This window comes from Cannabis sativa, chromosome X (genome assembly GCF_029168945.1).
Source record: "Cannabis sativa cultivar Pink pepper isolate KNU-18-1 chromosome X, ASM2916894v1, whole genome shotgun sequence".
Taxonomy (NCBI): Eukaryota; Viridiplantae; Streptophyta; class Magnoliopsida; order Rosales; family Cannabaceae; genus Cannabis; species Cannabis sativa.
Genome location: NC_083610.1, coordinates 47559759 through 47576446, shown reverse-complemented (window position 1 = coordinate 47576446; position 16688 = coordinate 47559759). Strand labels below are relative to the sequence as shown.

Below are 16688 nucleotides of genomic sequence, written 5' to 3'. Positions count from 1 at the left end.
TAATCAAAGATCTTCTATAGATGATTTACACCGAGTAGGGATAAATTTACCGTTTCACTCATCAATGTATTTTATCCTTAAAACACTTAGCTTCCTATAAATGATATTTTAGTAAACTAATATAATCACTGAAATAAGAGCTCTTCCATTTATCTCTATTAAGCCAAGCTCGAAAGAAATCATCGTTTCACTTCTGTGTCCAAATAGAAGCTATAGATTCCATATCTATGTTTAGCACTCCCACTCAATTGTACATTCATGTTCCCAAAATGTACGTATCACCCAGACCAAAAGGTAGGCTTAACTAACAAATTAAGGAACACAAATAACACTCTTGAGATTGAACCTAACGATGTCAGGATTAAGATCTTTTGATCTAAAATCAACCAGTGATATTGACTTAAAAAGATACAACGGTAAGATTATAATATCTTTACCAAGATCAATATCGGTCCTAGTCCAATGTATACTCCATACATCTGAAACTAGCATACTTTGCCAATATTCTGGAAAGAACATAACACTTATCCAAGGTGTAAGTATACTTTATCGCTAATTATCACATCAGTGTAAATCCAGTGTACTGATGAATCAATGGACATTATCTTTTGAAACATATAATCATAATTACATTCCACTATGTTGACATCACTGTAATTGTGAATAACTATATGTTCTGGACTTAACAGATTTTGTACACAATAAACCATAAACATAAAAACTACATGTAAACATAAATGATTTCTAATCTTCTATTGATAACAAATCAGATTACATTGAAATGGGTTTTATTTAGGGCATAAAATCCCAACATTAACTTCGTCGTTACTCGAGGGCAAGTAAAGGTTAAGTTTGGGAGAATTTGTTAGGTTTGTTTTTAGGCATTTTTAGAGTTTATTTTAGTAGTTTTTATTTCTTTTTATTCAAGTTTACGTTTGTTTTCGTTTTGTTTCAGGTTTTAATGGTCAAATATATCATGTAGATTAAATTGAGATAAAATATGCTAAATAATATGAATTTTATAGATTCAACATGAATTTTATAGATTTAGCATGAATTTTAAAGTTTTAAGATACAATGGTAAAAAATTCTAAGTTTTGGATGTTCAACACACTCCGTTTGTGATCGAAAATAAAGTTTAAAACTTCAAGCAAATTTTTTACTATGATTTATTCACTTCTAGGAAAAAATCTTTGAGTAAAAATTCGAGATCTCTTTCAGCTTTCTAAAACATCTTGAATCGTCCAATTCTGAGTTATCTCGAGAGAGTTATGGCCAAAATACTATCAGTTATCGTAGCAAGAAATCAAAAAAATGAGAGAGCAGCGACTCTCTATCCAATGTCGCGGCTCTTGCAAAAAAAAAAAAAACGGGAAACTTCTCAAATTTTGTCTATAAAATGAGTTGGAGCTAGGTTTCCTTAATCATTCGTACTTGGACACCAATTTTGAACATAAGAGGAAGGCTAGGAGCAGAAGACAACATTGGAGGAATCCAAACAATATTCTTTCTCATCTATCTTTATCTTTTATGTTTTTAATTGAATTTTTGTTATTTTAGAATGACTTTTGTAAAGCCATTTTCTGACAATTTAGGTGTCAAAATATTTTTTATTTATTATGTGTTTTCCTTGTGCAATTAAACTGATTTGTTCACTTTGATTTTGTGTCTTTATTGCTCTTTTCTTTCAAATGAAAGAATTCTTTTTTAGCTATTAATTTTCTTGTTTTGGAAATTTCTTGTAAGAAAAAGAAATCTCTTAAGTTTGTTTTATTTGGAAACTTTAACCTTCCTCTTTCTCTTTATTATTTTTGATTGTGTCTTGATAAGATTAGATAAAGCACACTATTTTTGACAGGTATGAAGTCCATGTTCATGATCAGGCACCTATTTGTCAAGTTTCCATTCTGGTATAATTTGTTGTTACAGAAACCCGATTCTTATGCTACAAATTAGGATTTTTTTTAGGAAAGTTTATACAGCTGTAAAATCGATTTTGTAGCTGTCTATAGGGTTGCTATGTTCTATAAATAGAACCTAGAGAGCAACCAATTAGTTTAACTCTTCAAGCTTTCATTTTTTGCATATCTTTCTTTCTTGATGAGAGAGTTCTATTTGTGAGAACCTAGTGGTTCAGCTAGGTTTTAGTGCTTATGTATTTGTTCTTATACTAGTCTTAGGGTCGCTTTGAACAACTTGATTGAACAAGAGAAAGGTCTTCGGGAGAAGACTTGTACAAGCCTTACTTCGAGAGGAAGCAAGTACTCACACATCAAAGACGAATGGAGTTCGTTGTTTGATGGTAGTTCAAAAATCAGATTCGTGAAGTGAATTACAAAGGATTGCGGCAAAGTTTTAGAGGGAGTCTAAACTTGTGAAGTGATTTTATTTTTTGCTGAATTTATATTTCTGATTCTGATTTGTTTATGCTAAACTGTGTTCTGCAGTGATAGAATTACATTCTGCTGCTGCAGACTGTGATAGTTGTATTTTTTACTATTATTCTGTAATAATCATTGGCATTTGCAAAAACTCAGTTTTTCAACTTGATGCGTGTCGTAAGTGTTGGATATATTTTACCAGGATCTAGATTTACTACCTTGTATGTTTCATTAACATCCTAATATAAATTCTAAAACAATGAAATAAACACATATAAAGTTTAGGAAACCTTACATTGGGTGCAGCGGAATATAATGACTCCTTCCGTTCAGATATCTAGCCCTTGATTCCTTTCTGTAGCAGAGCATTATCAATATTTGAACCTGGATCTCTTTCTCTCCTTCCTTTGATGCTGATTCTCCTTCTTGTTGGATGGTTTTCCACAGTCTTACACACTGATTGAGATACCACTTGATGTGTGTGGGCACTCACTCATTCACTCAAGGGATTCGAAATTTAGAGAAGAAAAGAAGAGGGAAGTGGTTTAGGCTATAGAGAATAGGAGGCTCAATTTCATCTGACAAAGTTCACAAAGTTAAGTGTGAATGAGAGCCATCACTATCTATTTATAGGTAACCACCTAGGTTTAAGTTAGAATTATTTGGCATTTAAATAATAAAAAAATAAATGATAATAGCCTATAAGTGTGGCCGGCCATGGGCCTTGGATAATGGGCCTCACTTATGCAATTTTACTGTTTTATCATTTCTGCATCTCATTTTCTCAAAACGCCAATTTTTCAAATTCAACCATTTAAATGCCAATTCTAATTATTTAATAACTAAAAATTAATTATTAAATAATATTGTCATTTAATATATTAATTAATTAGACATATAAAGTCTCTTAATTAATAAATAAACCTAGAATCTCTTTTCTTTACAATTTCGCCCTTGCTTAGTGAAAATTCATAAAGTAGACATAGTCTAACTTTAGAATTATAATTGATTAATTAAAATCAATAACTGAGTCTTACAAGCAGTGTGGTCTCAACTAGTATGGGGACCATGGGTCTATATATCCGAGCTTCCAATAAGCAAATCAAGAATTTATATCTTAAATTCACTGACTTATTATTTCTTCGTTGAATCCACGCATAGAACTTAGAATTGCACTCTCAATATATAGAACGCTCTATATGTTCCACGATATAGACACGTCATTAGTTATCCATTGTTATAATCCTAATGTGATCAATGATCCTCTATATAGATGATTTACACTGTAAAGGGATTAAATTACCGTAACACCCTACAATGTATTTTATCCTTAAAACACTTAACCCTGTATAAATGATATTTCAGCTAAGTGAAATGAGATCTCCACCATTTATTTTCGTTTGGTTAAGCTCGAAGGAAATCATCCTTTACTTTCTATTCGCCAGATAGAAGCTATAGATTCCATATTTATGTTAGCGCTCCCACTCAATTGCACTACCGTGTTCCCAAAATGTACGTATCACCCTGACCCAAAAGTAGGCTTAACTAACAAATCAAAGAACACGAATAACACTCTTGAGATTGAACCTAATCATATCAGGATTAAGATCATTTGATCTAGGATCAACAGGTGATATTGAATTGAATAGATATTACGGTAAATTCTAATATATCTAATCAAAGTTCAATATCGGTCCCTTCTGATGTATACTCCATACATCAGATGCTGGTAAACTTTGCCAATGTCCTGGAAAGGACATAACACTTATCCAAGGTGTAAGAATACCTATCGCTGATTATACCATGTCAGTCTAAATCCAGTGTTCTAACAAATCACGGAATAAACTTTCGAACATATAATTAAGATTATATTCCACTGTGTTGACAACACTATAATCATTAACAAATTGATATGTTCTGGACTTAAATAGAATTCATACATTATCTACATATAATCATGAAATAAATCATGTTAACCATGCAACATTAAATATTATTTCTGATCTATATTAATAAGTAAATCTGATTATATTGAAATGAGTTTTATTTAGGGCATAAATTTACTATTTTTTAATTCCAATACTTCCAATTATTTTAGTATAATCGTAAGTAAGGATCGATCCCACGAGGACTATATTTATTTAATTATTCACAATTTAGTAATAAGAATTAGAAAAATGGAGGTTTTGATGATTAGAATAAAAATTAAAGAAAACACTAAATTTAAAGTGACACTACGATATGAGAAACTAGTTAAAGGTTATTTGCCACCCTTAACAGTCATTCCTAATTTCTATTAAAGAATGTAATTTTCAGTTTCCAATCAAACTATTAATCCCGTAAATAAAGCTGAAGCAGTCAATTATCCCAATCTCCCTATTATATGTAATCAATAATTAACTCTTTTACCTAAATAGTAAATCCATGAAGCATGCAATTTATTTAACTTAGATAAAGCATTGAGTTTTATGGAGATAGACTAATCTAGGCAACAAAATCAATGAAGCATATAATTTATTTAACCTAGGTTCTATTCTTCATCATAAATAAAAATTGTAATTTATCACAAACACTTAGAATTTTAGACTATTAAGTGAATAGTAGTCCTAAGATGACGGTAGATTAAAGTAAAACCTAATTTAGTAGTCATCTAAATAAGATTAAAACAATAATCATAGCATTGACATAGAAAAATAAAAATAATTTGATATAATGGAAACTAGAAATTAACATTCAATAATGAAACTAAGAATTCATGTCTCGGGCTTTGAATAACCCTTAACTAAGAAAACTACCCTGAATTAGACATTATAATAAAAATCATAGTATATAATAAGAGTAGAAGGAGAAGAAAAGAACTAGAATGAAGAACACTCGAAGCCGATCTCCGTCTCTTCCTTGCTCTATCTAATTTGTAGCTTTTGAATCAATAAATTCGTAGCTTAAGAGGTCCTATTTATAGTGCTTAAAAAGATAGATGAATCCCCTTAGAATTAAGATTCTATTTATAGTGCTTGAAAAGATAGATGAATCCCCTTAGAATTAGGATTCTATTTATAGTACTTGAAAAGATAGAAGAATCCCATTAGAATTAGGATTCTATTTATAGTATTAGGAAATATCTCACTAAAAGAAAAGATAACACATCTTTAAAAAAAAATTGCAACTCTACTTGAAAACTATCTTTTTTTTTCGTTATCTTTTTTTCTTTTTAGAAATTTCTGTTGCAATGAATGATAATATTTTAGCCATAACTCTCTCAATATTATTTGGAATTGGACAATTCAAGATGTTATGGAAAGCTAAGACCGAGATCTAAAACTTTCATGTTGAGCTCCAAGTCTAGTTCTACCTGTAAGATCGTCAAAATTCACAATTAAACTCCGGCTTGTAAAACCGAGCTCGTCGGCTTCCACTATTTTCCACCAAAATATGCTAAAAGCCCTCCAAAAGACTCTAAATGCATGAATAGTCTTTAAAAATAACCTAACAAATTGAAATCACACTAATCAATAATTCAAAGAATCAATTTAAGAATATTAATACATAAATTGATCATATTTATAAGACAAATATGGACTCATCACAACTTTTATGAGCTAATTTTTTTTAAGGATTATTATGTGAACCACTTGAATTTATTTTATGGGTTAATGTAGTTATTCAATTTCATCTTCTTCTCTTATTTTAATTCCATGCAATCTGATTTAATTTTACAATTATTGACTAATCACCGATAGTTGTTATTTATGAATTCGAATCAAAATTCTAAGAAGTGAGATTTGAATATGCTTTGATTGTTATTGATGCAAATTAATTTAGGACGAAATTATTGTAGACGCTAAAATCTACAATGATCGGAATGAGCGTTTGTGGGCACCGACAACCTGCGGAACAAAGACAAAGGATGACCGTAAAACCTTGGGACACCGGGGTGGTGCCGGCCGAAGGCACTCCGACGGTCAAGTCAGTAAATTTATAGTGCGAAGTAGAAAAGAAAACAAGAAATGTAAATAAATACTTCCTGTGTTTATGGTTATGTGGTGATCCACGGTCAAACCTCGCTCACCGGAATGAGAAAGAGTATGTCAGATCGTAGAGAAATAATAAGTTTGGTAGTAAAACTATAGAGAGAGAGAGTGAATATTCGTCTATCCTTCTTTCCCCTTCACCCAGTCCCAGTGTGGGCCTATTTATTATCTTAGGAAAACGGCTACCTCTTGAAACGTGGTCCGTCCCTAGAGAAACGGTCTTCCCCCACTTCTCCAGGGATGAGCGTCATCTTTTAGGTTTGTTCCTAGATGAGCGTCTTCCCATTAGCGTATCACTCAGAGGGTTGATATTCTCGCTCCGCTATGCTAGGGAAGATCGCTATTTTCGTGGGTTAGTTGGGAAACTTAACGTTCTTCTTCCTCCACGCGTCAACCCTAACATTACACTTTAAAATCAAGCTTTATTGTGGGTTGGATATTTGAATATGGGTATGACCCAAAAGGCATGGATTGGGCGTGGCCCATGTGAGCCACTGGGCTTATGGGTTCTTTGTATCTAACTTGTAAGTGGGCTTTGTAAGTACTTCGATCGTTGGGCCTTTTCATTGGGCTTAGAGCAATTTTTGGCCACTACAGTTTGTCCCTTGCTCTTTAAGTTGGGTTATACTCAAATTAAAGAGCATTACTCGTAGGCGTGCATGATTGACTCAGAGTGCCTGTAAGCGTGATTTTAGATCGAGAATGATTGGGCCGGCATAAGTTGAAGTAGTTAGACTGAATATATCTATAAGTAATTTTGTTTTGATGAGGGCTTGTTACATCAGTGACTTTCAAGGCAAGTGTGTTGTTTATCTTCAATTTGTTGGTGCCTCATCTTGTTCAATTTGAAATTGTAGCTAATTAGAGTTGGAGGCAATTCGAGCAAGGGAATGAATGGAGATAAGTGAATGAGTATTGAATATAGTTTTCCAATGAGCAAAACATTAAAAACTCATGTTCGATGCCTTGCGTATGGCTGAGCGCCAATAGATTGAGAGGTTCATATGAGATTTTGTCCCTTGTGATTTTATGAGTGTGAAGCAATGTTAGTTTTAAATACTTTGTAAATTTAATCACATGTATATATATTCATATTGTACATAGAGAGTAGTTTTCTTTGATGTTTACGATCGATGTGATTGGACAATACATGTTGAGTATAAACTTAGTATATGGGTGGACAAGTAATAAAAGGCTATATGTATATACATGGTATGAATAAGTGTTTCTACTCCATGACTCATAATAGATTCAACTAAATTTGATTTTGTAAAGGAGTGTGAGGTGGTAGTTTCTATACTACTAATAAAAATAATATTGGGTTAGTGTATCACATATATAAGAATATATATATATCATGAAAGATGCACATACAAATATAAAATTATATTTGGAATGGTACCTGAATGTGATGTGGTCATTCACGTCCCTTATAGGCTATGAAAAAGGTCTATAAGGATATAAGATCATTGTGTAGTGGAAGAAGTAAAAAGTACACAACAAACATGAAATGAGTGTGCATTGTCACTTCATGTCTTAAACTTGATGTGAAATGTGAATAAACAATATATTTTGGTGATTAGAAAATACCACCGTAGGAGTGTGTGGTGGTCTAAATAAGTACTACATATATATGTGTATATGTGAGAGTAAATGTTTATTACACTAGTCTTGAGTTGACCATTCCACATATATATATTTATTTTATATTAATAGTACCAATATTAGGTAATGTAATGCCTTTTCTTTTTGCATTCCACTTAAAGTGACTTTTGTTGATGTAGACAATTTATATTTGTAGTGATTTGCAAGATCACATGAGTGTGTGCATATATACATTCATCAAAAAATTGATGCAACCCGTGTATGGGCTGATTGTAGGTTTAGGAAGTGTATTGGTTCATTGAAATACTCATTTTCCCTCCTTTGTATTGTACTATATAAGTAGGACCACTAATTTTTATTTGTCATTTGTCTTCTTTCATTTTCAAGTGGTGTGGAGGAGAGCTTTGTGTGGTGAAAGGCTAAGAAGTCTCTCTTGTTGGTAAGTATTTCTAGTCTTTCTTTCACTATTTAGAATATTATTTTATTCTTGGGGTTCTTGATATTTTTGGTGTTCATGGAATAGTGTATTATTCATAATCTTAAATGTGAAGTGTTTGTATGCTCTGATTCGAATTTGTAACAAATAGTAGAATTTTTGTGTTTTGAACTTATCCATGGCTTGCATAGTATGACCATAGAATTTTTGTATAAAAGTAACAAGAATTTTTTGATAAGCATAGTGGGTGTGGTATGACCGTAGGATTTTGTATGAGCTTGATGCATAATACGTCCACTAAAATTTTAATAAAAGCATAATGCGTAGCATGGATGTAATGTTTTTATATGACGTGTAGTATGATCGTTGGATATCATAGCATATCTATATTTTGAGTTTTCATAGATCATTAAATTTTGTCTAGTGTTTGTGACCATACTCTTGTTGAGTGGTGAGATGGGATCTTGGGAAAGTGTGACTTCACCATTAATGATTGGGGTCCCTTCTTCTACAGAAGGAGGTGCTCATTCAATGTTGGATAGTGATGAAGATATTCCTAATGCTCAACCATTACCTCAAGTCACTTTGGTTGACAGTGATGATGAGGGGGAAGTTTTTGATGAGAATGTATGTAAGATTGATGGAGAGCCTCGAGCTCTTGAGTATGCAATAATGGTACATGATTATGAGGGTGACAAGAATGAGTATGTCGGGCGGTCCCTTCACTTTTTGAGGGAGAACCCGAGGTCTAGTATGACTAAGGGTGATATCCTATGCATGCGACATCAATATGAGATTCATTCTTCTATACAAATGCGACTTCCAACTATCGCTGAGCGTCCCGATTGGGATAGTGGCGATTGGGTTTGTATGTATGAATTTCCTTTTAGGATTGGCTTTCGATTCCCTTTCCCTCCATTTGTACAAGAAGTATTGGACTATTATGAGGTAGCTCCTAGCCAACTTATGCCAAATGCTTGGAGGTTATTGTTGGGTATAGAAGTCATAGTTAGAGTGAAGGGTAAGAGGGTTGACCTTGTAGATTTTCAGTCAAGTTATTATCTTAAACAACACGATACAGATAAGGGTCGATTTCTATTCACTCTTAGAGCGAACAAAAAAGCTTGGGTAACGGAGCTGGTTCCGAGCAACAAGAGGGGTTGGAGGAAGAAATATTGTTTTGTCAAAGGTGACCTATTTGGAACGAGTGATTATGAGGTTCCTACTTCATGGAGAACCTTAAGTGCGTGAGGAGTGTTGGTTTCTTTGTCGTTTTTTTTTTATTTGATACTTGATTTGTCTATGAATACTAATTACTTCTCTTTGTCATTATAGGTAAGGGGCTCACTCGATATCCTCGAGGGGGGTATTGGTCCGAAGCTCGAGTTAACGACTTGCTCTCTATTCCTTCCGATCAAAGAGCCCATAACAAGCTTCTTGTTTTGGATAAATCTTGTGTTGGGAATTTGTGGAGAGGTGCGCAACGTCAAGAAGGTAGTATTTTTTTCACTCAACGTTTTCAAGCGCGTCCCCATCCTTTTGTTGACCCGAGCTTTAGAGAAGGTTAGTGGTCCCTTCTCTTTGATTCGTCATTTAACGGAAGAAGAACGTTTCCTTGCAAACTGTTATTATAAGAGGATGACTTTCAAGGTTTGTGGAGCGGATGATGCTGTCGCTAGGGGTAAGACTAATTTACTTGGAAAGAGGTCTAAGAAGACCACAAGTCATGTTGTGAAACCTCGAGTTCCTGCTAAGGAACATGGAACCGATAGCTCTCAGTTGCCAGCTGATGGTGTGGTTGCGGCTTCTCCACTGAGGGGTGACAGCGAGTTGTCTATTGAGGAGAGTATGATCAACCTGTCCATCTCTTCCAACATTTCGGCCTACTCTGACCCTGCTTTTATCGAAGGTCATGTTGAGGCTCTTCTCCATCCGAGAGATGAAGAGCGTTTGAGGGGCATCGGAGTTGCGGGGCGAGCGAATTACGGTGTTTCTACGATTTACCAAGTAAGTTTGGAAAGAATTTGTATGTACGCATATGTAGTTATTTTTGTGTGTTACTCGTGGTAATTCAACTTGTTTTTTGTAGGCTATTCAAGCAGTCCTCTACTTAAGGCGTGACACAATTTCGCTTGATCAAAAGAACAGAGCTTTGAACAAGGAGCATTCTAGACTTAGAAAGGAAGTGGAGAACTTGAAACTGGAAGGAGAGACTACCAAATCATCATATGACAAGCTAAAACGGGATTATTCCTCGTTGAATACTGAGTTGGAGCGTGTGCGTGCCAAACTCAAGGAGGAGGAGGCTAAGTATGTCGCATTGTACCAGGAGGTTGATGATATTTCACTCAAGACTGCCATCAAGACAAGGGGGGAGTTGATGATACAGTATAAGAAAGGGCTCCATCGTGGATGGGACGTCGATGGTGCTATTGCACTTCATGAAGAATATTTGGCTCTTGAGCAAGAGAATGAAATGGATGTTGACGCTCATATCTCTGTGTTTGATGAGGGCGCTGATGCTCATACCTCTGTCCCTAGTATGGGTGTCGACGCTCATACTTCTGTTTCTGGCGGGAGTGGCATTGACGATGTGATGTTCTCCATTGCTGAAGATGGTACCATTACTCCATAGTGGGTCTTTTAAGTTCTCCCTTTTGTTTACAAGTGACAATTGATTTAAACTTTAGGTCCAATTTGTTTAAAGTATGAACATCGCCATTGTGGCATTAAGTATGTATGCTTAACGATCCTTTTGATGTGCGGACATCCTCTTAGTGATGACCCTTTTGAATTTTATGACGCTTTGATGTATGAACGTTGCTTTTGTGGTGGTGTGACTTATTATCTTAATTTGGTATTAATATTCTTCATTTTTCATTTTGCTGATGTTTTATGTTATTCGGTTGATGTAAATTTTGCATTGATCCATGTACTATATCCCCTAGTCTAAGTCTTAGTGAGGGTCACTAAAACTTAGACTTTGGAACAGCTTGACTGAGTACATCGCACTTGGCTGACCGTAACACTGTTGAGTAAATTTTATATTTAGTTACGATTGAACGCAATTCTGAAGGCTTGAGTTTATAGATGAATAGGTGGGTTGGTCGCAGCCCTTATCACTTAATTTGTGAGTGAATACTTGGGTTGAGTGTAATTCCTATCACTTACTTTATAAGTGAATAGTTGGGTTGAGCGTGGGTTGAGCGTAGCTCCTATTACTTACTTTGTAAGTGAATAGTTGGATTGAGCGTAGCTCATGTTACTTATTTTATAAGTGAAAAGTTGGGTTGAGCGTAGCTCCTATTACTTACTTTGTAAGTGAATAGTTGGGTTGAGCGTAGCTCATGTCACTTATTTTATAAGTGAAAAGTTGGGTTGAGCGTAGCTCTTATCACTTATTTTATAAGTGAAAAGTTGGGTTGAGCATGGCTCCTATTACTTACTTTGTAAGTGAATAGTTGGGTTGAGCGTAGCTCATGTCACTTATTTTATAAGTGAATATTTGGGATGAGCGTAGCTCATGTCACCTATTTTATAAGTGAAAAGTTGGGTTGAGCGTAGCTCATATTACTTACTTTTTAAGTGAATAGTTGGGTTGAGCGTAGCTCATGTCACTTATTTTATAAGTGAAAAGTTGGGTTGAGCGTAGCTCATATTACTTACTTTTTAAGTGAATTGTTGGGTTGAGCGTAGCTCATGTTACTTACTTTGTAAGTGAATATCTGAGTTGAGCGTAGCTCCTATTACTTACTTTGTAAGTGAATATTCTGGTTGAGCGTGGCTCACTTGTTATTACTTTTATTTTACGTTTTTGAGCTCCAAAATATAACAAACACTTAAAACAATTGACACAGGTATTTACGTGGAAACCCTTTCGGGAAAAAATCACGGGCGGAGCATGCGAAAATCCACTATGTAGAATGACAGTGTACAAGGGGGGCATTGTTTTGCCATACATGTGATTAGAAATGGTATTTCTTAAGGTGTATGGCATTCCAGCTATTTCTTATGTTTCTTCCATCTGCTGCTCGGAGTTTGTATGCTCCTTGGCCAACTATCTTTGTAATTTGGTAAGGCACCTCCCAATTGGGTCCTAACTTGCCTGCTCCTTCTTCCTTCGTGTTTTGGAACACTCATCGTAGTACCCATTCTCCTTCCTTGAATTGTCGGACCCTAATGTTCTTATTGAAATGTTGGGCCACCTTTTGCTGGTATGCTGCTATTCTGATAAGTGCTTGTTCTCTCTTTTCGTCTAACAAATCAAGTTTTGTGTTCATGGTCTATTGATTTAGATCATCCGTGGAGTGTTCATATCTGATGGTTGGTATTTCGATTTCTGCTGGGATGACCGCTTCAGTTCCATATGTCAATGCAAATGGGGTCTCTCCAGTCGAGGTCTTTGTTGTTGTCCGGTAAGACCACAGTACCCCTGGTAATTCATCTGCCCATCTCCCTTTGGCTTTCTCTTGACGTTTTTTGAGTGTGCTGACTATTGTCTTGTTGGTTGATTCTGCTTGTCTGTTTGCTTGAGGGTATCGTGGTGTTGAGAATGATAATTGTATCCCCCATTCTGCACAAAAGCTTTGGAAGTCTTGGCTTATGAACTGTGAACCGTTGTCCGTAACTATCTCCTTTGGAATTCTGAACCTGCATATTATATTTTTCCAGATAAAGTTTTTTACCTCTCGATCTCTAACTTGTGCGAAGGCTTCAGCTTCTACCCATTTGGTGAAGTAGTCAGTTAAGGCTAGCATGAATACCCTCTGCCCTGGAGCAGTTGGCATCTTGCCTACAATGTCCATCCCCCATCTCATAAATGGCCATGGTGTAAGTGAAGAGTGGAGCTTCTCTGGAGGTAAATGAGATATTTGAGCAAACCTTTGGCACTTGTCGCATTGTTGAACAAAATTATAGGAGTCCGCTCGCATGGTTGGCCAATAGTAGCCTATTGTTAGAGCTTTGTTGCATAAACTCTGATGGCTTGAGTGGTTTCCGCATTCACCTTGATGTAGCTCTTGGAGAATGTAATTGGATTCAGCTGGTAATAGACATCTGAGTAATGGCCCTGAGAATGATCGTCTATAGAGTTTCCCATTGTAGAGTGTAAATCTGGCCACTTTAGCTCTTATTTTTCTTGACTCGTTCTTGTCATGTGGTAGGGTTCCATCCTCTAGGTACTGCATTATTGGCGTCATCCAGTTGTCTTGTTCATTCATATTTTTTACATCTTCGTTGGGTTTCCATGTTGCTGGCCATTGCATTATCACCACAGGAATGGTGACTCCATCTTTGATTTGAATGGATGAGCCGAGATTAGCAAGAGCGTCGGCGTGGTTGTTCTCTAGTCTCGACACTTGGTTAATGGTGAATTTTGTGAATCTTGAAATCTTGTCTTGAACAATCTGGAGATAGGATGCCATTTTTGAATCTTTGGCCTGGTATGACCCGTTGAGTTGGTTTACGATAAGTTGAGAATCTGACATGACTTCAATGGTTTTGGCATTCAACTCAATGGATAGATCTAGCCCAGCGATCAACGCCTCGTATTCAGCCTCATTGTTGGTAAGTTTGAAGTCACATCTGATCGCCCGCTGGATAACATCTCCTTGAGGGGAGGTAAGGACGATTCCTAGGCCACTCCCCTTACTATTGCTTGATCCATCTACTGCTAGCATCCATGTCGAGTTGGTTTGCTCGTTTAAGCATAATAATTCCTTTTCAGCTTGTACCTGTCCAACACAAGAAAAGTCAACAATAAAATCGGCCAATACCTGTGACTTGATGGCTGTCCTCGGTTGATATGTTATGTCGTATTCACTGAGCTCAACAGCCCATTTGGTCATGCGTCCAGAAAGTTCCGGTTTGTGTAGAATGCTACGGAGTGGGTATTGGGTTAGCACCACTATAGGATGACACTGGAAATAGGGCCTGAGCTTGCGTCCTGCTGTGACAAGCGCTAAGGCCAATTTTTCCAACTGAGTGTATCTTGTTTCAGCATCTAGCAATGTCTTCGAAACGTAGTAAATCGGTTGTTGCTTTCCTTCATCTTCTCGAACTAGTGCGGCGCTGACCGCTGCTTCTAAAACTGCCAGATACATGTACAGTGTTTCTCCATCCTTAGGCTTTGCTAGGAGTGGAGGGGAGCTAAGATAGCTCTTGAGTTGTCTTAGCGCTTCTTCGCATTCCTCCGTCCACACAAAGTCTTTGGTCTTTCTAAGAGTTGAAAAGAATAAGTGGCAGCGGTCGGATGACTTTGAAATGAAACGGCTGAGCGCTGCTATCCTTCCGTTGAGACGTTGAATATCTTTGATTGACTTTGGAGATTGTATATTTTGGATTGATCTTATCTGGTCTGGATTTGCTTCGATCCCTCTTTTTGTGACGAGGTAACCTAAGAATTTTCCTGAAGAGACACCAAAAGAGCATTTAGTAGGATTAAGTTTCATATTGTATTTTTCTAATACCTGGAATTCTTGCTTGAGGTGATCGAGGTGATTCTCTGCTGCTAAAGATTTGACAAGCATGTCGTCAATGTAAACTTCCATCGTCTTTCCAAGCATGTCGGCAAACATTCGATTGACTAGCCTTTGGTACGTGGCCCCTGCATTCTTTAGTCCGAACGGCATGACTTTGTAGCAAAAAGTCCCTCGCTCAGTTATGAATGATGTTTTTTCTTGATCATTGGGATGCATTAAGATTTGGTTATAACCAGAGAAGGCATCCATGAAACTCAACAATTCATGTCCAGCTGTTGCGTCTACCATCATGTCAATGTGAGGAAGTGGAAACGAATCCTTCGGACATGCCTTGTTGAGATCAGTAAAGTCGATACATACCCTCCATTTTCCATTCTTCTTCTTCACAACTACTACGTTTGCTAACCAGTCAGGATAATCAACCTCTCTGACTGATCCCACGTCGATTAGTTTTTGTATCTCTTCATTTATCACCTTGTTGCGATCGGGTGCAAATTTACGTCTTTTTTGTCGGACCGGTGGGTAATCAGGGTCAACCTGCAACTTGTGAACAATAATGTTAGAATCAATACCTGTCATGTCCTCATGGGACCATGCAAAGCAGTGATGGCGTTTGATTAAGAATTCGATCAGCCTGGCTCGAAACTCAGGTGTAAGCTTTGTTCCAATCTGAACTTTATGGTCTGGGAACTCCTTGCTAATGCACACGTCATCTAGGTCTTCCATACTAGGTTCATCCGGTGCAAAGGTTGGACTGGACTGCTGTAGCTGCTATAATGTTGCCGATTTCTCTTTTAGCGAGTTTTGATAACAATCTCGAGCAGTTTTTTGGGCTCCCCATATTTCTTTCACTCCCCACTTGGTTGGGAACCTGATCACTTGGTGGTATGTGGATGGCACAACTTTCATGGAATGGATCCACGGTCGGCCCAAGATTGCATTATAAGCTGATGGAGAGTCAACTACAATGAACTTCGTCTGTAGGTTGACTCCTTCTGCATAAACGTGGAGTGTGACCTCGCCGACTGAGTGTTTCTGCTCTCCACTGAACCCAACCAATACTGTAGATTTGCGGATGATGGTGGCCTCGTCGATCCACATCTCCCTAAGAGCATTCAAAAATAAGATGTTAGCAGAGCTACCGTTATCGATCAGTATACATTTAGTAAAACAATTCGAAATGAATAAAGAAATGACTAAAGCATCATGGTGAGGATTGAGCAAATCTGAAGCTTCGTCGTCCACGAAGCTGATGATCTGGCCGTTATAGACTGCTGGTTGTTTCTTTGGTCTACCCTCTGTCCCGATTATTTCACGTGCATGCCTCTTAGCAGCTGAGTATGTTACGCCACTGACCTCTGACCCTCCGGAGATGACATTACATGTCCGGGTGTGCTGAGGTGGTTCTGGTGGTGTTGTTGGCCTCTTGTTTGCTTCCGTCACGGTCATCTTCCCCCTGTCTGATAAAAAATCTCGCAATTGACCTTTGCGCAAGAGTCCAGCCACTTCATATCTTAATGCTATGCATTCCTAAGTGGTATGTCCGTGGTCATTATGAAATTCACACCACTTTGTCGTGGCGCGCATTGCTGCTGGTTTTTTAATCTTTTCAGGCCACTTGACTTGGTTTCCCATTCCTTTCATTACTGCAACTATTTCGACAGGGCTAATGTTCAGGTTGTATTCAGGAATCGGTCCCTTGTCTGATTCCCTCATCCGCCGAGGTAGTGTTGTCTTTGCAATGTAATCTCTTGGT

General features: G+C 36.8%; 1 protein-coding gene and 1 pseudogene across 1 annotated transcript; one reads left to right on the top strand and one right to left on the bottom strand.

Annotated features, from left to right (window-relative positions):
- Positions 1 to 8384: 8384 nt before the first annotated feature.
- LOC115721227 (uncharacterized) lies at positions 8385 to 11313 on the top strand. Its single transcript, XM_061105657.1, has 3 exons — positions 8385 to 8456; positions 9789 to 10460; positions 10543 to 11313. Exons 2-3 carry the CDS (start codon positions 10092 to 10094, stop codon positions 11086 to 11088), a joined length of 915 nt encoding a protein of 304 aa, XP_060961640.1. The 5' UTR covers positions 8385 to 8456; positions 9789 to 10091; the 3' UTR covers positions 11089 to 11313.
- An 872-nt stretch (positions 11314 to 12185) lies between these two features.
- On the bottom strand, positions 12186 to 16023 carry LOC133031909 (uncharacterized; annotated as a pseudogene).
- Positions 16024 to 16688: the final 665 nt, after the last annotated feature.